The following is a 21987-nucleotide window of genomic DNA, read 5'->3' as shown; positions in this document are numbered from 1 at the left end:
CTTGTCCTAACACTGAACTCCTAACCTCCTTTCCCCACTTGGGAGACTCCTATTCATCCTTCAACGTCCAATTCAAGCATCACCTCCACTGCTGAACTCATTCTCAACTCTCTGTTTCACTTTCTATCGTCTCCACTATGCAAGTAGAAAGGAATCAGATGGGGCCAAAGAACTAACATGAATAAGAAGGTAACACAGAGGAGGAAGGCATGGAGAAGTTAAAACAGCCTTTTCCCACAGAGGAGGAAAGAGGAAACTCCTGCAAAAGGGACCATTTTTGCTGTTTGAAAAAATCACTTAAATAAGGACACTGATCCCATATGGCCAGAATCTAATAAAATGAAGTTTTAAAAGGGCAAATATAAAGAAACACAAGTGCAGAATTCATAGGATAGATTAAAAAACATTTGGTACAAAATCCCCAGGAGATTTGAGCTGACAGTTCAGAGTGAGTCAACCATGTGATGAGACGATCATGAAAAAAGCAAGTGCCTTCACAGGTTTCATTATTAGAAATAAAATGTCTAGACAGCCCTGCTCTCTTCCTTGCTGCTCAGAGCTTCCTGTAGAGTTCTGAGTGGTTCTGAGAATTAATTTCTGTAGTTCAGCGAAGCCCTGACGTCTGACCCAGGAAGAGAGAAAATGCAAAGCCAAGTTACAAGGGTCAACTGAAGGAACCTGGTGTGTTCACCCAGAGGCAAGATGGACCTGGGTATGCGGTCATGATTTCTGTATTCAAGTAATGGATAGATTTCCATGTGGATTGATGTAGTGAAAACCCTGGAAGATTTTATCTCAACATTGGGAAGAATTTTCTATTGATCTCAGTTGTCCCTGAATGGAATACAAGATAACGAATGCCCTTTGCAGGGGCCGAGTGGGGGGTGATCTGGCAGAGAAAGAACAGCTCAGGAAGAAGATAATAAAAGGACTGGAAGAGAAGACCTAGAGGACAGCCATTGCTTTATTTTTCACCCCTCTTGTAAGGAAAAGCACTCAGTTTTTCTTGGGCAACCACCCTCAGCCGTTCTCTGTCCTCTATATCCGGGGGAGTTGAGTGTACTCCCAATTTCAGGGATGTGTTTCCCAGGCCTGGCGGGTCTGCACTGTGTCTTGCCAGAACAGGTCCAGCTTCAGGAGCACTCATGTGATCCACGCTGGGTCAGTCGCAACCTGGGAGACCCAATTCTGAGAGAAGGGACCTCTCACTTTCCGCTGGACTTGAAGCAGGTAGGATGTAAGCCTGGGGCTGTGGGGGCCATGCTGTCATCACAGAGACTGACTGTACATCAGCCTTTCTCCCACCCTTCTTAAAACAAAACAAACAAACGAACTGGAAAACGGAAAACATTGGAGCAGAGTTGCAGAGAGACTAAGTTCTGACAACACCCTTTGTGCCCTTAAAGCCCACATGCCTGAAGACAGTCTTGGCTCAGAAGAGCAGATAAGCTCCCTTTCCACCCTCAAGTCAGTGGAACTGGGTTTCTGTTGTTTGCAACCGTAAGAGTCCTGATCACTACAGTGAGCACTAAGATTTCATACAGTTCCACTCTGGTGGATCCACTTCTCACACTTAAAGCAACAGCCACCTGTGTGCACAAGTCCATTTGCCCAGAAGAAGCCTAGAATGGCTATGGAATGGGAGCCGCTGCCTCCAGGCATAACACACTGCACTGCAGAAGGGAGAATGGAGAACCAGGAAAGGGTGAGTTATTGAGTCAAAGAGCATTCAGCACTGCTGAGAAGCTGGCAGGGGCCACTGTCCCAGGCCCAGGCCCAGGAGGGACACCTGGCCTGGAAGCCACTCCTGCAGAGGCAATGCGGGAATGTGACTTAGCAGATGGTAAAGGAATTCCTTGCCGCCATGTGGCACTGTCTCCATCTCTACTTCCCACATGAGAAAACTAAGTCTCTGAAAGACCTACTTAGGGTCTCACCATCAGTGAGAGGCAATTCTGAGACAGATCCCAAAGCCCAGGGTTGGTGCCTCCTGCAGACGATGACAACTGGCCATTCTCGGGCTTTACCTTCTCATCTGTAAAATGGGCTGAGTGATGATCCTGTTCCCTAGTCTGACGAGAGACCAGACTCTGCAGAACTATCCCTTATGTAAGGATGCGGGCCTTGATGCTGAGATCATCCATAACTGATAGGATACACAGGGCCACACTGTGCTAAATCAGCCCATCAGGCTCATCCTCAGCTCTCTCCTGGCCCAGAGGGGCCGGGTCATTTCCTTTGTTCTACAAGCACAGGCCTGGTAACAAGGCAGCCAGGAGCTCAGCTGTAGACATTTCTTCATTATTTTCCACCCTGTTAACCTCCATCACAAGTGAGGCTGCTGTCAGCCTAAATGAGAGCTGAAAAGATTTATCTCACTTGTCCAGGGCTCAGCTCATGAAAAGACCCTCCATTTCCTAAAGGCCCTAATGACCTTTCTCTGTGAGTCCCTCTCGCCCAGGAAAAAAGATGTGATGGTGGTGGCTGCAGGCGGGGGCCTGTGATGGGACCAAGTAGTCTGAATCACTTCTGTATGGCTTTGCAAAGCGCTATGTGAATGTTTCTTATGATACTGGATTTACCTTCCTAATTATGTTTGCTTATGCAAATACTGAAGTTAGACTACACTTCAAATAAATAGAATAAAAGCAATAGAATGGAAAAGACTAGAGATCTCTTCAAGAAACCTGCAGGATATCAAAGGAACATTTCACGCAAGGGTGGGCACAGTAAAGGACAGAAACGGTAAGGACTTAACAGAAGCAGATGAGATTAAGAAGAGATGTGAAGAATACACAGAACTCTACAAAAAAGGTCTTAATGACCCGGATAACCACAATGGTGTGGTCACATAGCTAGAGCCAGACATCCCAGAGGGTGAAGTCAAGTGGGTCTTGGGAGGCATCACCATGAACAAAACTAACGGAGCTGACAGAACTTCAGTAGAGCTATTTAAAATCCTAAAAGATGATGCTATTAAAGTGCTGTGCTCGATATGTCAGAAAATTGGGAAAACTCGGCAGTGGCCACAGGACTGGAAAAGGTCAGTTTTCATTCCAATCCCAAAGAAGGGCAGTGCCAAAGAATGTTCAAACTATTGAACAACTGAGCTCATTTCGCCTGCTAGTAAGGTTTGCTCAAAATCCTTCAAGCTAGGTTTCAGCAGTACGTGAACCAAGAACTTTCAGATGTGCAAGTTGGTTTTAGAAAAGGCAGAGGAGCCAGAGATCAAATTGCCAACATTTGCTGGATGATAGAGAAGGCAAAAAAATTCCAGAAAAATATCTACTCCTGCTTCATTGACTACACTAAAGCCTTTGACAGTGTGGATCACAACGAACTGTGGGAAATTCTTAAACAGATGGGACTACCAGACCACCTTACCTGTCTCCTGAGAAACCCATGTGCAGGTCAAGAAGCAACAGTTCAAACCAGATATGCAATAATGGACTGGCTCAAAATTGGGAAAGGCGTTATGTCAAGACTGTATATTGTCACTTTGCTTATTTAACTTCTATGTGAAACACCAGGCTGAATGAAGTTCAAGCTGGAATCAAGATTGCCAGGAGAAATATCAATAACCTCAGATATGCAGATGACACCACTCTAATGGCAGAAAACAAAGAGGAACTAAAGAACCTCTTGATGAAGGTGAAAGAGAAGAGTGAAAAAGCTGGCTTAAAATTCAACATTCAAAAAACTAACATCATGGCAACTAGTCCCATCCCTTCACGGCAAATAGAAGGGGGAAAAGTAGAAGCAACGGCAGACGTTATTCTCTCGGACTCCAAAATTGCTGCGGATGGTGACTGCAGCCATGAAATTTAAAGACCCTTGCTCCTTGGAAGGTAAACTATGACAAAGCTAGAGAGCATATTAAAAAGCAGAGATATCACTTTGCTGACAAAGGTCCATCTAGTCAAAGCTATGGATTTTCCAGTAGTCAAGTATGGGTGTGAGAGTTGGACAATCAAAAAAAGCTGAGCGCCAAAGAATTGATGCTTTTGAACTGTGGTGTTGCAGAAGACTGCAAGGAGATCCAACCAGTCAATCCTAAAGGAAATCAGTCCTGAATACTCATTGGAAGGACTGATGATGATCCTGAAGCTCCAATACTTTGGCCACCTGATGCGAAGAGCTGATTCACTGGAAAAGATCCTGTTGCTAGGAAAGACTGAAGGCAAAAGAAGAGGGTGGCCGAGGATGAGATGGTTGGATGGCATCACCAACTTAATGGACATTAATTTGAACAAACTCCAGGAGATAGTGAAGAACAGGGAAGACTAGCGTGCTGCAGTCCATGGGATTGCAAAGAGTCGGACACAACAGCAACATCTCACAAACACGGCCCCTGCAAGAAATCAGAGCAGACTGTGTGGCAGGAGGGAATTAGCTTGCAGTTACAATTCTGCCAAAGAAGACATCCTCAAAGCGGACAATCCACATACAGACCAGGGAGAGATGACTGTACTTCAAACCAACTTGGCATCTTCCTCTGTGTGTCTGGCAATCCCATGTCACCTCTTCCCTAAAACTGGCACCAGGCAAAAACGGATGAGCTGTGTCATTTCAATAGTAATTGTCTCCTCCACTAGCATAATAACAGCCAGCTTTCCTCAGCATTTATTCAGTGCCAGGCTCTGCTTTCTATGCTTTACAGGGATTAACAACCCTCTCAACCCAAGCAGCTGCCCTGTGGGTATTTCTATCCCCATTTCACAAATAAGGAAACTGAGGCTCAGAGAGTTTAAGTAACAAACCCAAAGACATACAGCTAATAAATGATGCAGCCAGGAAAATGAACTCTGAGATTTAAGAATTCTGGGCCCAAGACAACACCCTGAACCACCTGTCAATAACAGCCCCCTCCTTCACATGCACCACTTCATTAAACCCTCACACTGCCCTGGGAAGTAGAGGATCTTAACCTCGTTTCACAGACAAACAAATGAGCAAACTGTGACCTTAAAATTCCTGTTATAGAAATTGATCTTAAGAAAATAGCAGTAGCCCATCAAATGATGAATGAATAAGAAACTTGTGGTGTATATATATATATAAATAGAATATTATTCAGCCATAAAAATGATTAAATTCTTCTATTTGGAACAATGTGGACGAACCTAGAGAATATCATGCTTAATGAAATAAGTCAGAAAAGACAAATACTGTATTATATCATTTATACATGGAATCCAAAAAAATAATACAAACAAATGTATATGCAGAAAAGAAACAGACTCACAGATACAGAAAACAAACAACTGGTTGCCAAAGGGGAGAGGAGCAAATAAGTGGTATGAGATTAAGAGATACAAACTACAGTAAATGAAATTAATAAAAAATAAGGATATACTGTATAGCACAGGAAAATATAAACATTATCTTGTAATAACTTTTAACAGAGTACAATCTGTAAAAATACTGATTCACTATGCTATATACCTAAAACGAATATAATGTAAATAAACTATACCTAAATTTTTAAAAAATAGCAGTGAATATGACAAAGGTCTATATAAAAGACGCTCACAGCAGCAATATTTAAAATAATATGGAAATCACTGAAGTGTTCGACAATAAACGATTGGTTAAATAAACTAGCGTATATCTATATGATGAAATACTATGTAATCTTTCAAAATGTTATGGAATTATACTCATTGATATGGAAAAATTTTATAATACAGTGGTATCCAATTTGTTAGGTAACATAAGGAGTAAAATCATATGCAGTCTGACCTCATTTGGGAAAAGTACACACATATTCTACAAAATGTATAAAGACAAGCAGTCATAGAAAAGGTATTTACATATGTACATATAAAGAAATTCTTTTGACAACCAAAGTGATTATGGCCGAGAGATAACATTTCAGGTCATGTTATTTTCTATGTGTGAGCTCATCTGTATTTTTCCAGATTTCCTAGGAAGAATGTACAACTTACCTAACCATGCAAAGGTTTTTATTTTTGTGGTGGTGGTGGTTGCTGAAGTGGCTGAGATCCCAGCCACATCCAGGACTCAAACCTGGAGCCTGGGGGCCCAAGTCCAATCCTCAGCCTCTTGTCCCCTTCAGCACGCCTGCCCCTTGGTCCCATGTTCCCAGACCACACCCTACCCTTGGCAGTCTCACCATAGCCAGCCTGGGGCAGAAACCCAGGTGGCCCAAGTACCCACCTTTTTGAAGAGTCTGATGACATCCTCACTGATCTGGGAGAGGCGGACAATGACATTGTTCATGAAGATGTCGTTGAGGGTGGCATGGTCTCGGCTCTCCCGCCTGGTCTGGTGCAGGACTAGATACCAACAGTTCACGGGCGAGAGGAGATACTGGTCTTTCCTATAGAAACCAAGACAGCTTATTGGAATTGTCATCCACAAATGTTCTACGTTGTCACCCACCACAGCTCTTTTGACCTTAGTGTGGCCCTCTCAAATTCATTTTCCTATAACACATTTAACAGCAACAGAGACCATGAGGGCTGAAGCAATCCTCCCAAGGTCACAGAGCAGTGCTGGGGCCACTTTGCATCTGTGTTTCCTTAAGAAATGAAACATTTCTGTCTTCTCTGTGCTTTACCAAAGACCCCTCTGTTAGCCTCAGTAAAGTGTGTATATACCCTGGTGTCCAGGAAGAGTGAAGGACAGTTAGAAACCAGTGTCAAACCAATAACCCCATGTTGCCACACAGGGCATCAGGGCTGTGTTCTTGACCTATAACCCTTACTCCACTTTCCAAGGTGGGAAGGTGATGTTGAGGCAGAGGCTCATTCATCACCTTAGGGTGCCTGGCCCAAGGTCCAATCCCCCAGGCCTGCCTGGCTCCCCCGGGGGGCTGGCCAGGGTTCTCTCAGGAAACGCAGCCTCCTATCAGCACTTTTATTTTTTTTTCAAATACTTTATTTTACTTTACAATACTGTATGGTTTTGCCATACATTGACATGAATCCCCATGGGTGTACATGCGTTCCCAAACATGAACCCCCCTCCCACCTCCTTCCCCATAACTTCTCTCTGGGTCATCACTGTGCACCAGCCCCAAGCATGCTGTATCCTGTGTCGGACATAGACTGGTGATTGGATTCTTACATGATAGTATACATGTTACAATTCCATTCTCCCAAATCATCCCACCCTCTCCCTCTCCCTCTGAGTCCAAAAGTCCGTTATACACAGCTGTGTCTTTTTTGCTGTTTTGCATACAGGGTCGTCATTGCCATCTTTCTAAATTCCATATATATGTGTTAATATACTGTATTGGTGTTTTTCTTTCTGGCTTACTTCACTCTGTATAATCGGCTCCAGTTTCATCCATCTCATCAGAACTGATTCAAATGTATTCTATAGAAAGCCCAGAGATAAATCCACTTTTTAACAACACTATCAGCACTTTTGAGGAGGGGAATTCAGCTGACTCCCAGTATGACCATATCATCTTCCCAAAGTCAAGTGGAAGTAAGGGAGAGGGGAGCCCTGAGGGCCTCTAGGCAGCTATGACCGCCCCCCCGCACCCCGCTTACTCCACCCAAACCCTGGGCTTGGGAAAGATAGGTGAGGAGAGGTCAGTTGACTTTTCTGTCACCAAATGGGCTAAAAATCTGTCCAGAAAACAGGAATCTGGGAGAAGGGAATTTGGTTTAGACAGAGGATAGCTAGGTTAAAAACCTCTAAGAGAAAGAAAGGAGACATTATGCTATAAGATAAACGAAGCATCTTCTCTTTTGCTTTCAGCCTAGAGAAAAAGCCGGGGCACCGAAAGCCAACAGCCAAGCCTCCTATCCTCCTAATCCCTCGACATTTGCTCCACGTCAGGTCTCAGGTGACTGTGGCACAAACCTGCCTCCCAGGGGCTCCTAATGAGGCAGTGAGGCAAAAGGATTACAGTGGAAGGTGCTGAACGTTATGATGGAGACGTGCAGGGCATCCGTTCTGCATGAGAAGTTGGAGAAGACGCGGAGTTCCGCCTGCGTCCCCGTCACATCATCCCCTGTGCTTTCCTGCCAACCTCTCCCCACTGGGGACTTCTGCATTCTGTGCCTCTGGAGCACATGAGCCCCACTTTTCTCCCTGTCTCTGGGTCTCAGCCTAAACGATACTCTCTGGAGAGCATGCCTCTGACCTCACTCTAGGACTGGAGTTCTCAGAGGTGGAGCCCAGCCCAGATGCATCAGCTCCACTTGGAAATTTGTTGTAAATGCAAACTCTTGGGGCTACCCTAGACCACTTAATAAGAAGTCTTGGCCCTGAGCTCAGCATCTGTGTTTTGACCAGCCCTCCAGGGGACTGTGATGCATACTCAGGTTTGAGTATTTCTGCCTTAAGGAGCTTCCACTCCCCACCCATTGCCCTACTTGAAGTTCTTTGAGAGCAGGAAGTGTTTCCCTCTTAGTTACCATAATCAGTGTCCAGAAACATGCCTGACACACAGCATATGCTATGGAAGAAAAACCCAACAAGAAGGTCACATTTGTGCTGGGTCCTGAAGCATAGGTAGGAGCTTTCCAGAGGGGCAGAGAGAGATGGAATTGCAGGCAGAGGGACCTGTGGATACAAAGGAGTAGCTCCGCAGAGCTAGAAGCAGGAGAGCAGAGCTAAATCCTGAGTGTGTTAGGGGAGGATATAAGGATAGGGAGATCGGTTAAAGGTTTGACTGTGGGGAGCTGAATGCCAGCCTAATGAGTTGGGGTTTTATCATCTAGGCCATATGGTTCTCAACTCGAGTTGCACACTAAAATCGCCTGGGAAGCTTTTTAAAAACACCAAGATTCAGGCCCCTTCCAAGACCAATTAAGTCGGAATCTCTGGGGGAGAGACTTGGTATTGGTATTTTAAAAACATTCTCCAGAAGGGTCTAACGTGCACCCAATGTTAAGAATGCCTGCTGTGGGCAGTGGGGAGTCATGGAAGTTACTTAAGCAGAGGCATGATCTAACCGACGTGTATCTTACAAAGATCACTGAGGGCAGACTGGAAGATGGTGGATGGACGGGTAGATGGGTGGAGGGATGGTTAGACAGACGAGCGCAGGGGTGGGTGGGTGTGGACAGAGGCATGGTGCTGGAAGCAGGAGGACCAATCAGGAGGTGACTCCAGTCCAGGAGAAGAGAGATGATGAGGGCCTGGGCGGCGGCCAGAGAAGGGCAGATTTAAGAGACTGCTCACCGGGAAAGATGAGAATCTTGAAGACTTCCTAGAAAGAGAGAGGAGGTGGTGGCTCAGATGGTAAAGAAACTGCCTCCAAAGCAGGTAGGTCCAGATTCAATCCCTGGATTGGGAAGATTCCCTGGAGAAGGGAATGGCTACCCACTCCAGTATTCTTGGGCTTCCCTCATAGCTCAGTTGGTAAAGAATCTGCCTGCAATGCAGGAGACCCAGGTTCCATTTCTGTGTTGGGAAGATCCTCTGGAGAAAGAAATGGCAACGCGCTCCAGTATTCTTGCCTGGGAAATCTCATGGACAGAGGAGCCTGGGAGGCTACAGCCCATGGAGTTGCAAGAGTTGGACATGACTTAGCGACCACCACCAGGAAGCGGGATGTGAACGGTGATTCTAAGATCTGATCTCAGGCGGCTGGGTGGATGCTGATGACATGAACCAAGGTAAGAACCGCAAGGGGAGATGTGGATTTGGGAAGGAAATAGTTTACATCCTATTTCCACTGCTTCCTAGGTGGTGATGGGAATGGAAAGATTAAAGGTGAGATGAGATAACCGAGTTGTTACCTAAATTACTTCAGGGGCTGAACTCAGCCTGGGGATTCAAGAACTGAACAGTATCAGGGAAAGGAAAGTGCAAAATTTATGGAAGTCACACCAGAAGGTGAGTTTCAGAGGGAAGGAAAAAGATCTTGAAAGGGCGCAGAAGTGCTGGGACAGCTTGGGGACCGTTAATTAGGTCACCTGGCCAGGGAGGCTGCATAAGAGAGCAGAAAGGAGCTGCTTTCCTCGCTGTGGACAGGAGGCAACACAGCCTCACACAGGATTGCAGGGGTGGCAGAAGGAGCGGAGGCAAGGAGAGAATTACCTGGAAGCAACCAAGGACTTGTCAAGCTAAGGTAAGAGGCTGCTGGGAAGATGAAGGCCTTGGTTCCTTCAGGCTTGCACTCATTCATTGTCTGTCTCTGTGTGGATGTACCAGACAGGCGGGCGAGGGGCTAGGCATGCACCAGTGACCACAGCAAGTGTACAAGCCTCCCACTCAAGTAAGGAAAAAGAAGGCGACGATGCAGCCTCATAAACGTAGTGACAGGAAGGAGATTATGGGGCGGAGAAGGCCCCCTCACCCAGATCTGGCGGAAGGGTGAGCACGGGTGGATCCTTAGGGAAGCACTTGCTAGACTGAAAACTCAAGGCTGGAATGGAGTTTGACAGGCAGAGTTTCTAGGTGGAGAAATATAATGAACAAAGGCCTAGACAGAGCAGATTAGTGAGTCAAACCACACTTAAGGGGGTTCGAGCATGGTGTCCTGGAGTGATGGGGGGGGATGAAAAACGAGGCTGGAGAATTAGGCAAAGGCCACACAGGCCTTTAAGTCACAGTAGAGAGTTTGATCTTCATCCTGATGTGGGCCATGACTCCATTGAGGGGTTTAGAGCAAGGGAGTGAAAGGGTAAAATTTCACTTTCAAACTCTCACTCTGGCTACTGTGTGAGGATGAACTCGAGGGGGCCGCAAGGGAAGTTAACAGATTCAAGAAACATTTAGGTGGTAAACTGACTGCACCCTGAGATTGGCTGGTTGGAAGAGAGAAGAAGATGCTCAGAATGACTCCAAGTCTCCCAGGTTGGGCTCCTGAGAGCGGGGTTGGCATTTACTGTGATGAGGGCACTTATAGCAGAGCAGGAAGGGAAGGTGATGGGTTCCTTCTAAAGGGCGTATGGAACACCCAGAGGATGGTATCTGGCCTAGAGAGACAAATGTGGACGCTGGCAACAAGCCCTTGGATGATATTGGAAACCATGGGGTGACCTGGAACTCTTTACAAATGCACGTGGCCACATGGCAGAAGAGGCCAATCCTCAGGAGGCTATGGCTGGGGGGTGGGGCAGGGCTGGCCTCCTCCTGCCCTGGTGACCTGGAAGAAGTGCAGGATGCGGATGAGGGGTGAGCCCATCCCCTGCAGAGATACTGTCCCAGGCCTGCCTTCCAACCAGCAGGCCCATCCTCTGGGTCCACCCCACACAGGAGGCTGCTCTGGCTCACCCCGCCTTCTCCCATCCCTGGCTCCCCTCCTATGGGGCAGCTCACCTGTAAGACTAAAAGACTGGAGTGAACAGGGCTGTCCACAGCCAGGGTCAGGGAAGAGTTGACCACTCTGTGGAGAGCTGCCATCTGCGATCCTGCCACAATGGCACCTGGTTCTCACCACATCAGGAGGAAGAGGGAAGGGCCAAAGACTGGGGCCTAGTCAGCGAGACAGAGAGACACAGCCAAACAGAAGCACGCCTGGACCTGGCTGGGGTGTGGGTCTTCCCCTGCGTCCATACTGCCTGTGTGACTATATGTAGGTCCCTTAACCTCTATGGCCTGGCTACTCAGACCACATTGTCAACCTTGGTGTTAAACACCAGAAAACGCCTCCACCATCATTTGCTCACGGTCACTCAGCAGTTTACCCACTTGATGCACTCTGATCGAATATTTCACATGGACCAGTCTCCAGGGACATAACACGAAGGATAAGAGACACAGTTCCCACTTCCACGGAGCTCACAGTCCAGCAGGGAGACAGGTAACCCCCAGAGCGTTCAATATGTGCAGATGAAGTCACAACTGCACAAAGTGTTAGAGAAGAGAGTGTGGTGCAAGAGGGCCCACAACAAGTGGACCTGGCCTGATTTCGGGGGTCACTGAAGTGTCCCTAAGGGAGAGGACCTTTCAGCTGGGCTCTAAAGGAAGAGATGGAGGAGCCAGATGAAGGTGGGCTCGGGGGAGAGGGTTCCAGGCAGAGGGAACATGACAGGCAATGGCTCACTGGGGGACAGGGAGCTTGGGGCATTTAAAGAACTGAGAAAAGGCCAGTGTGGCTGGAGCCCAGGAAGCAAGGCAGAGGCGGGGGCAGGAGCAGAGTCCCAAGAGTTCTGGCCAGCACAATGGCTACCATCCCACTGGCCATCTGCAGTGTACCTGGACCGCAGGAAGAAGCATGCAGGCCACGGATGGCAGAGCTGGATACTGACTTTCTCTTTTCTCTTTCCTTGTCCCTTTTGAAAACAGGATCCCTTTGACCGGAGACCCAGCTCTCCACATTTACAGCCATTTCGCCTGCTGCAGCCACACTTCGGGAAGATGCCAAAATTAATGTGGGCAGGCGCTCTGTCCTCTATGGTACATCCTGAGGACTTTTCTGCTTTCCCAGTCCTGCATCTCTGTGTCTACGCAGCACGTGGAAGCTGCTGAGCTGAGGTAAAATCGAGAACTTTCACATATACATGTGTGTTTTCCTTTTTACAGCCAGAAAATAGCAATGACAATTTCTGGTGAGTCACAGCTTTCTTTCCTTGGCTAGGAGAACTAGGTATGAGGCTCCAAGTGACTGCAGCTAGAGGAGCTAGGCCTTGCCAAGCTGGCGAGTTGGGAAAATGAAATCAGCAGTGAGCCAGCTTCTCCCACTTCCCGGCTGGGGGCCGAAAAATTCTGCTTAGCAAACAGTACCCACTTTCAAGCCTGCTGAGCCCCGCTTTGCAGATGAATCCAAATCCACTGCCTTGGGATGGTGGACCCTCTAGGAGGGAGGGGAGCCCCTGAAGCTCATCCCATCCCCAAGATGCTGAGTCCCTGCCTCTGGCTTCCTGCTCCCTTCCAAGACATTCCCGGGTCTTGCACCAGGCTTGCTTGGGTGGCTGCCAGCAGAGCTCAGGAAAGCACTCTCTCAATCAGTTCTGGGGCCCAAGAAGTATGCTTAACCTCTTGCTACCTAAGTTGCCCCAAGGAGGATTTGGTATTCCTTGTCCTTGCTGAGAGCATGAATGATTAATTATGCAAATATCAACTGGGTGCCATCTTTTGTGCCAGACAGTGGGAAGTAAAATGAGTCATGCTCCCTGACTGATGGAGCTTACAGTCCAGTAGGGGCCTCAGAAGACAACCAACTAAGCCCATAACTAGACAGGAAATGGCGTCAGTGATAAGAGCTATGAAGGAGAAAACGCATGGTGTGTCCCCAGTCTATAATGGCAGAGGTGGGGGTGTGCACCTCACCCAGGGAAGGTGGCGGTTCCTCCTGTCACCGAGACCTGGTCCCTCTTGTCCCTGAGAACTTAGCTGAGAAGTTTCTCCTCACTGAGCCCTTCTCTGCCCCCCAGCGGCTCCCTGGTCTCTAGCACACTACCCTATTTTTACTGTTATTAAACCACTACCATTGCTGGCATCCGCCTATTCATTTATTTATTGTCTCTGTCTTTGACTCCTTTATAGCTTATGTCTGTCTTTTTCTTTCTTTTTTTTTTTACAGCAATATTCTTGCTGTCTCCTGCCCTTCCTCAGATAAGACTGATACAGGCAAACAAAGTTTAGGTCTATCTTGTTCACTGTTTCTCTGGTGCCAGGAAGGTCTGGGCACACAATTGGCAGATAGGAGAAAAGTGCCTAGAAGGATGAGCTGGGACCAGAAAAACGGGTAGGGTGTACGGTGGTGGCCGAGGGATCAAGGGGAGAATCCCCCGAAGTCCCCGAGGGCAGAGCAGGTGGACGAGGGGCGGAGGCCTGGCCAGGGGGGCAGAGTAGGCCAGGGCTGGAAGGGCAGGATGAGCGTCTGGGTGGTATATTGCTGGACACCAGGCTGCTGTGTGTCCAGACAGCACCACAAATGACTCACTTCAACAGCAGAAGTGTACAGTCTCCCAGCTCTGGAGGCTAGAAGTCTGGGATCGAAACACTGGCAAGGGTGGTTCCTTCTGAAGGCTGTGGGGGAGCCTCCCTGTTCTGTGTTCTTCCCACAGCTTCTGGGGGTGGGCTGGCCATCCTTGGTGTCCCTTGGCATTTGGCCTTCACCTTCATGTTCACATGATGTTTTCCCTGGATGTGTGTCTATGTCCAAGATCCCCTCTCTTTATGTTATAGGGACACTAGTCATGTTGGATTAGGCCCCACTCTAATGCCCTCATCTTTACTTGATTACCTCTGATAGAAAGACCCTATCTCCAAACAAGGTCACACTCAGGTACTGGAGGGTTTAGGACTGCAACTGTAGATTTTGGGAGGACTTAATTCAACCCATCATAGGCTGCTACCCCAGGTGGATCAAGAGTCTGAGCAGAGTTTGAGTGGTAACTTAGGCATCTTCCCTGGGGTTCATGAGGGAAGCAAATGGACCTTGACATGGAGGATAAAGTCTGACCTCCTCTGCTGGCATTTGAGGCCCAGCCAATCTGCCGCCAGTCCAGCTCTTCCCCTTAACCCCCTCTCTGCTCCAGGCAGTAAGTAGGGGAAGCTCTGAGCCAGGAATGGGTTTCTTGGCTTATTTATTTTTCGCCCTTAAGGAATCTGAGGCCATTTTACTGAGAGTTGAGGAGCATGCGTCAGCTTGTGGCCTTACTTTGCTAACTGGCTGTGTGTTCTTGGGCTTGCAGCTCAAACCCTCTGAGGCTTTCCTGCCTCATCTATCGAAATGGGTGGGTGAGTGATGGAGTGGCCAGTGAGGGCCTTTCAGACCTCTATGACAACAGCCAGTGTATGTTTCAAAACCGAAGGTACACATGTGATCTCACAAAGGATTTTTTTTTTCTCTAATCCCACAACTTATCTGATAACAAGAAGCACAAAAATGAAAATGGTGAATGGCTATTACCTCCCTGTTTATGTATCTAGCCTCTAAGACAGGGAAGGGAGGCTGCTGAAGCCTGGGAAGAGGGGTAGCTCTTCCGGGGTCATGGGCATTCCTGCCTCGCTTCTTTGCCTTCACTCACTTGGAATGCCTTCCCCTCCTTACTCCACGCAGCAAAATCTACTTCAAAGGCCTTTCCTCCAGGGGTCATCTGAGAGCCACTCAGTGTTCCATCTGAACCGCTCACGTCAATCTTCTTACATAGTTACTTCCGGATGACATTTTATCTTCGTGCTTAATTCACTCATCAGTCGTCCTTCACGCGTGTGGGCTTGTGTCATCACTTAGCCCCTGTGAGAGCAGGAACCATCTCTCATATCTCCCTGTATCCCTCTAGAGCCATTCACTCATTCACTCACTCTTCTAATATCCTTTGAGTATCTGCCACATGCCGGGAACTGTCCAATCCCAGGGAATTAAAAAGATGACTGGATGAGCCTTGAGAAGGCTCACAATCTAGCAGCCAAACTTAAGCCAAACCAAGAATTCTTGTGGCCACTGTCAGAACTCCTTTAGTTGAAGTGATAGAAAAACTTACTTCAGGCTGACTTAAACAAAAACGGCAGTCATGGGAGGAAGAAAAATTTTAAGGGTCAAAAATTGTAATAAAAAATTGTAAAGAGGCATAGCTACATCCAGAGGCTGAAAGAAGGTCAGCAAGACTGCTCTGTCTCTGGGCTCTGCCTTTGTCTCTCTGTGCTGGCTTCGCTCTCAGGCAGACCCTCTCCAAACGGCAAGTACTCTGACCCCTCACACCTCACACCTCACACCTCACACCTCAGTCGTTCCACCAAAAGTCCTGGAATTGCATGTTGCTAGATTAAAGTGCCGTGACCAAGAGGGTGCAGTGCTGGTCACAGACTCACCACTGTTGAGGGATGATTCCCCAGAAGAAAATCAAGGTCTTGTTATCAGGAGAAGAAGGGAGGGATGCTGATCAGCGGAGAGTACCAGACGCCTCCTTTGTTATGCTGTGAAGAAAGGGGACCTCAGAGGAGGTGGGGAGGGAGAGGCTCATTCTGCCTCAGGGTGGATGGGGAATCATGGAAACATATGCAGTGGGCTTAAAGTACATGTGAGAGTTTGCTGGGAGGGACATGCAAAGACGGGCACATTCTGCAGGCAGAGAGAAGGCTGAGTGTGAAGCTGTGAGGTCAGACAGGACATAGATGTTCCGGGGCCGAAGAAGTTCTGTCGGGCTTGGGCACGGGTGATGCAGGACGTAGTGAAGAGGAGGCAGCTGCGGCAGGAAGGGAGGAGCCAGACCATGAAGGGCTTCCAAAGTCAAGGTCAAACGAAGGTTCTGAATGGACCAGTGATATGGTCACTGGGCGGGAAGACCACGTGGGAGGCAGAGCAGCTGCCCAGGTGAAGGGGCAGAGTGTGATTGGGCTTTGCCTGGGAGTCGCTTGGTGGCAGACAACTGGTGTGAGGCTTTGGGGCTAGGGCAACCCCTTCACTCAGCTGCAGTCTGCTGACTTAGAAGCTGCCTTCAGCTGACACCAGCCCTGAGACAGTCAATCCAAAAGGGAAAAACTGTATTAACTGCGTCACCTGGCTGAAGCAGGTTCTGCTTACCCATGCTGGGTGCTATGGCATCAAAGGCTGGGCTCCAAATACCCAGTTCTGCCCCTCACCGTCTGGGTGGACTTGGGAAGCTAGCTAAACCTTTTATTTTCCTTATCTGTAAAGCAGGGTGTAAAACAGCTAACTAAATTTAAGTGCTTTAAGGATTAAATGAGGAAATTCATGAGACACTCTCAGCATCAAACCCAGCATCTGATACTAATGATAATTATTACTGGCATCACTGTTATTATAACCAGCAAGTCACCAGGTCACTGGGGAAATTCACTGACTGATGTATGTAGATGTAGGGCCCACAGTAGGTTTGCTATAAATATTGATTTTCCTCCTCCCATTACCACCTTCTCCCCTAGGAAACCCTCACGAGTATTTCAAGGCCCGGGGCCAGTGGCCTAGAGATGCCCCACCTGCCTCCTCCACCCTAACGTAGAATTAGTCACCTGCTCGCTGGCTCAGTCCTCACACCTCAGAGTGCAGGCACACTGAACCAGTGCCCAGCAGCACTGCTGAGCTGCCTTTTGACTTGCTGAACGGACTCTGAGTACCAGGACAAAGGCCCTGCCTCGTTAGGCAATGTCCGGGCAACCTCATCTTCTCCTTTCGCTTTGGTTTATCCACCTGCCAAACGGGTGCATCCCATAGTGTGCGCAGCACTCTGCAGACAAATGGTGCTGACCCACAGCTCCTCTGGTCAGCTCTTTCAACAATCAGTGCGGGATCTTAAGCGGGACCCACCCTGGCTAGCCTTTGGGTCCCTTGCCTGTTAGATGGGGATGACAACACCGTCCCTGACTCCCCAAGCCCCACCAGGATTCTGGGAGTATTTAAGCAGCCAAAGGCTGGGGAAGTCCTTTGCAGAGTGTAAGGAGCTATATAATCTTGGAAGGTCATTATTATACACTTTGCTTAATGGAATGGAGTCAAAACTAAACCCCTGCATACTACTGCTTGTTAATTCTTAGTAACAATAGTTACTGCATACTACTTAATTACCACAATTTTACCTTTATTACAATATCTATTGTTCATTTTTAAAATAAAATTGAAATGATAGGCATGTATCTACGTATATTAAGCATTCATGCACGTGTACTAAGTCATTTCAGTCATGTTTGACTCTTTGTGACCCCTTGGACTGTAGCCCTCGAGGCTCCCCTGTCTATGGGATTGTCCAGGCAAGAATACTGGAGTGGGTTGCCATGCCCTCCCCCAGGTATCCAAATATAAGTAAATCATGTCCTGGTTAATACTTTGGAAGTTGCTGATGAGTCTCTGAAGATTCCAGGACACTGGGTGTAGGATCTGGGGAGGGCCCAGGAGGAAAAACTAGGAGGAAAAGGGGATATAACCACTGCAAGGACTACTCAAGAGGCTGACCCTCCTGCCTTAAAATCCCTCCCAGCAACAAAGACAAAGGTGGAGGATGGAGACAGCAGAGATGAAAGATGTTCACTTCCCAAGAGCCAGGGGCCCTCAGGGTGTCTTATGCTTGCTTCTGGATTTCTGCCACCCTGCACAACACACCTCCCTGCTCATTGCTTCTTTTTACTTAAATGGGTTTATTTACAAAGGGCTTTCCCCAGTCTTGGTTAAAATAAGAAGTTTTTAAAAACAGCATCACTTGCCCTAAAGAGAAGGTAACTGAAAAAGTAAGTGCCAAACAGTATCATTCAATCCTGGGCAGATGCTGATGCCCTGAGTTTGCCATCTGTTGGTTAAAAGGGGGGTTAGAGAGGCGTTAGCAACACACTGGAAACAAACTGTAACCACAAAGAGTAGAAGAGGATTGACTAATCAGCCAGTATTTATGGCTCATGGGCTATGGACGATGCCTCCCTCATTTTGAGAAACACCAATCCATCTAACTAGCCTTCATGTTACAGACGTGTGTTCCTAAAACACCTGGCCTTTGTGCACACACCTTTATGGATTGGGAGCTCACACCTCCCAAGGCAGCCCCTTTAATGCTGGACAGTTCTGGCTACAGGAACATTCTCAAGGTTGAGTGAAAATCTGCTTTTCTGAAAATGTTATCCTTGGACCTCACATCTCTGCTGTGCAGCCGCACAAGGTAAGTCTATTTCCTTCCATTTCTGAAGGAAGTTTTTGGTAGTATCTTGGTCTTTTCAGTTATTCATTCAAAATCCTTTGATAGAGTTTCTATCTGTATGTCAGAGAGAGAGGGGGAGACTGCCTAGAAATGGTGCCTTGCCTTCAAGCAGCTGGCAGTTTCAAGTGGGAGAACCAGACACACGAACTGGATCATTCCTTGATAATCTGACCCGAGCCCCAGGACAGCCTCCTGTGGGAGGCCAGGGGAGGAGCCGCTGACTATGGGGCTGTGCAGAGGAGGTGAGCCCTGAGCTGGCCCAGGGGTGACAAGCATGAGCTGACCAGCAGGAGAAGAAGAGGCCCTATGATACCCACACAAGGAGGATGTGGTCTGGGCTGATGGGTGACTCTCAGGAAACATGAACCCAAACCAGAGCAGCGAGGGGCACACCCAGAGTCATGCAGCCAGAAGCAGTTTTGCATTATGGAGCTAGTTAAACCAAGATTAGAGTCTTAGCTCTGCCACTTACCTGCTCTGGCTGTGTCCTACTGGACAAATTACTAATTTCTCTAAATCTCAATATTTCCAACTAGAAAGACAGTACCTACCTCAAAGGTCACAATGTCTACCATGAAGGTTAAACGAGATAATGCATGCAGAACATCTAGTAGAGACCTCACATTCGGTGATGTGGACGTTGGGGGGGGGGGGAGGCGGGGAGGTATCTGAAAGATTAAACACCCTGCACAGCACAGACGCAGAGCCCCCGGGAAAGACTCATTTGGCAACCCAGCCCAGGAGAACACCAGCTCTGGAGAGCATTGCTGGAAAGCCCTCACTGGTGCAACAGGAACCACAGCGACAGCAGCAGCTATGAGACGCGGGTCCCACCTGGAGGACCTCGCCCATCGTCCCCACCTTAGTCTCAGCAAACCTTTCCATTCTGAACCCTTTGCACATCGATAGGCTCAATTTACTCACTACAGAAGTCCTTCTGTCCCCAGGACTCACCTGGAAGGTTAAGTCTAAATTGTAGCATCTTTTTAGGGAAATGCTACATCTGTGGAAACAAAACATCCCCCCAAAGAAGCGTTTTCTTGGCAATCGAGTTGGTTACTCACTGAATCCTCCTTCTCAACTCCCCTGTGAAGCTGAGATGCTCCAAACCTACTTCACAGAGAATATTAAACATCATTCTGAATGACTGGCCAACCACCTTCCAGCTTTTTCCACACTCTGAATTTCCCCATCTTAAACATATTTGAATAGAAGTCCCTGTTCCTTTCATCACAGCTGTCCAAATACTAGCAACCAACACTTAACTTCCGAAGAGAGCATTTTTATCAGGTATTTCCCCAGAAGGTCAGGGGTTTCAAAAACTGAGTGAGTCATAAATAGAAGGGGACTCTCTCACCTCCCACACTGTTTGCATGGAGCTCTAACATTCCAAAGGGGAATCCAGAGTTTGTCTCAATGGAGCTTTTCAAACTGGGTCCCAGAGAGTGCTAGTTTGGTTAAAAAAAAATGTGGCGTAGTGGTAAAGAATCTGCCAGCCAACGCAGGAAACACAAAGAGACACAGGTGGATCTCTGGGTTGGGAAGATGCCCTGGAGTAGGAAACAGCACCCAATTCCAGTATTCTTGCCTGGAAAATTCCATGGACAGAGGAGCCTGCTGAGCTATAGTCCATGGAGTCACAAAGAGTCAGACACGACTGAGTGACTGTCCACACATGCACACACTGGGGAGGGAGAATTCTGTGGTCTAACAGCTTCAGAAAGAAGTCAACAGGCTTATTTACTATAGAATCTCTCAGAGCCTCCCATGTCCTAAGGACCATCAGGAATCTGTGAGGGGAGGTAAGAAGCAGGCAGTCTTTCACCTCTACTCATTTTTTCTCTCCTCACCTCCCCTCCCTCTGACCAGACATCTCAAAGTGTTGGGGTTTCAGAAAACACTTCTCTGCAGAAAGAAGAAGTCCTAGTTCCAGGAAACCCCTAGTTTCCTAGAACTACCTGGGTTGTTTGGAGGATACCCACATATCTTCAGAGGAAGGATTTACGCCCCCGTGTGCCGCTTGCCATGCTGCTGCTCATGAAGGGCTCCCAGCTCCAGGCCTCAAAATGGACAAGGCCAGTCTAGGTCAGGCCTGGCTGCAAAAGGGCACTGGATTATGGATTTTACCCTTGGGGAGCTGAGGGATGTGGAAGGCTGGCATAGGTTGACAGTGAATTGTAAACAGTTTATCATCTAGAAAGTCATCCTCTTGTGCAACTCTTCAACGTGAATGGCCATTGGAATCCCCTGAAGGACTTGTTAAAATACAGGCTGCTAGGCCCCACCCCCAGAGCTTCTCATTCAGCACGTTTGAGGGGAAGCTAAGGGCTTCACATTTCTGACAAGTCCCCAGAGGACGGGGACGCCAAAGCTGCTGGTCAGGACCACACTTGGTAAACTAGAGTGCAGGCCCTGATTCCTTAGTCAGAGAGACCACTGTAAAATCCATGCTGTCCTCTCAGCAACTCTGTACCTGTGCCAGCTACCAGAGTGTGTGGCCCTTCACCCAAATAGCCTCCCCAAGCTCCTAACGCAGCCAGAAGACAAATGTCCCCTTCCTTGACTCCCACCACCCCTAGCCCAGAGCCACTCTAATTACCGTCTGACCTTCATTCATTCAATAAACATCCAGTGAGGGCTGATGCCAGGTGCTAGAGACCCCACGTCAACAGCCACCCATTCTGCCATCCTGGAGCTGGCGGCCCAATTGTCAAAAGAGGGGCAGACAAGGAAAATAGATAATTACAACACAGGGTGGCATCTTCTGCCACATCTCCTGAAGTTCCTTCATCTCAGGTCAGATATGGATTCCTCTCAGTTCTACCTCTGAGAGAGTTCCCAGCACCTGTCCACTTTCTCTCTGCTCTGCTGTCACCCAGGCTACCATCACGCCTGCCCGGAGAGCTGTACTCCTATCAGCCTACTGGTCTCCTCAGCGTCACTCTTGCCCCCTCCAAGCCAGGGTGACCTTTTAAAATTGGAAATTAGATCATGCTACTCCCTACTGAGGATGCCTCAGCGGCTATGGCTTCCCTCATCACACTGGCCAGAACCACTGGCCTCTCTTCCCTTCACACTGTCCCCCGCTGCTTCTTCTCAACCCTCAGCTCATGTTTTTGCTTAAATGCCACTTCCTCCAGCAGCCTTCCCTGACTGCCATTCTAGCTCAGTGTGGAGGATTCAAGGGGCCGCAAATCCTCTGAGGGTCCTCCAGTGAAAGCAAGACTTTGTTTTCCCTCCTCTTGAAGCTGAGCTGGAGCTCAGACCACTTTGATCAACTGAATCTGGGCAGGGGATGGAGGTGGGTATTCAAAGAGACTGCAGCTCCCCCACTGCCACCTCAGGACCCTGAGCTCCCATGGCTGAAGTGAGACTCTGACCCCATGAGGAGAGGGTAGCAGCCCAGCTGAGCCCAGCATATAGCTGTCATCACCAAAGTGCCAGGAAAGGTAGGGGAAGCCGT

At 48.1% G+C, this 21987-nt stretch overlaps 1 protein-coding gene across 4 annotated transcripts in view; it reads right to left on the bottom strand.

Annotated features, from left to right (window-relative positions):
* SRGAP3 (SLIT-ROBO Rho GTPase activating protein 3) overlaps nt 1-21987 on the bottom strand; it is a 246514-nt gene that overhangs the window by 100440 nt on the left and 124087 nt on the right. For all 4 annotated transcript variants that reach the window (XM_027958129.2, XM_042235918.1, XM_015102320.3 and 1 more), the window contains exon 3: nt 6181-6343. In XM_027958129.2, the coding sequence (XP_027813930.1) occupies nt 6181-6343 (163 nt within the window). The remainder of the gene's footprint in view (nt 1-6180; nt 6344-21987) is intronic.

Source organism: Ovis aries, chromosome 19 (assembly GCF_016772045.2).
Source record: "Ovis aries strain OAR_USU_Benz2616 breed Rambouillet chromosome 19, ARS-UI_Ramb_v3.0, whole genome shotgun sequence".
NCBI lineage: Eukaryota > Metazoa > Chordata > Mammalia > Artiodactyla > Bovidae > Ovis > Ovis aries.
The sequence above is the reverse complement of the archived record's forward strand: the minus strand, read 5'-3'. Positions and strand labels throughout refer to the sequence as shown.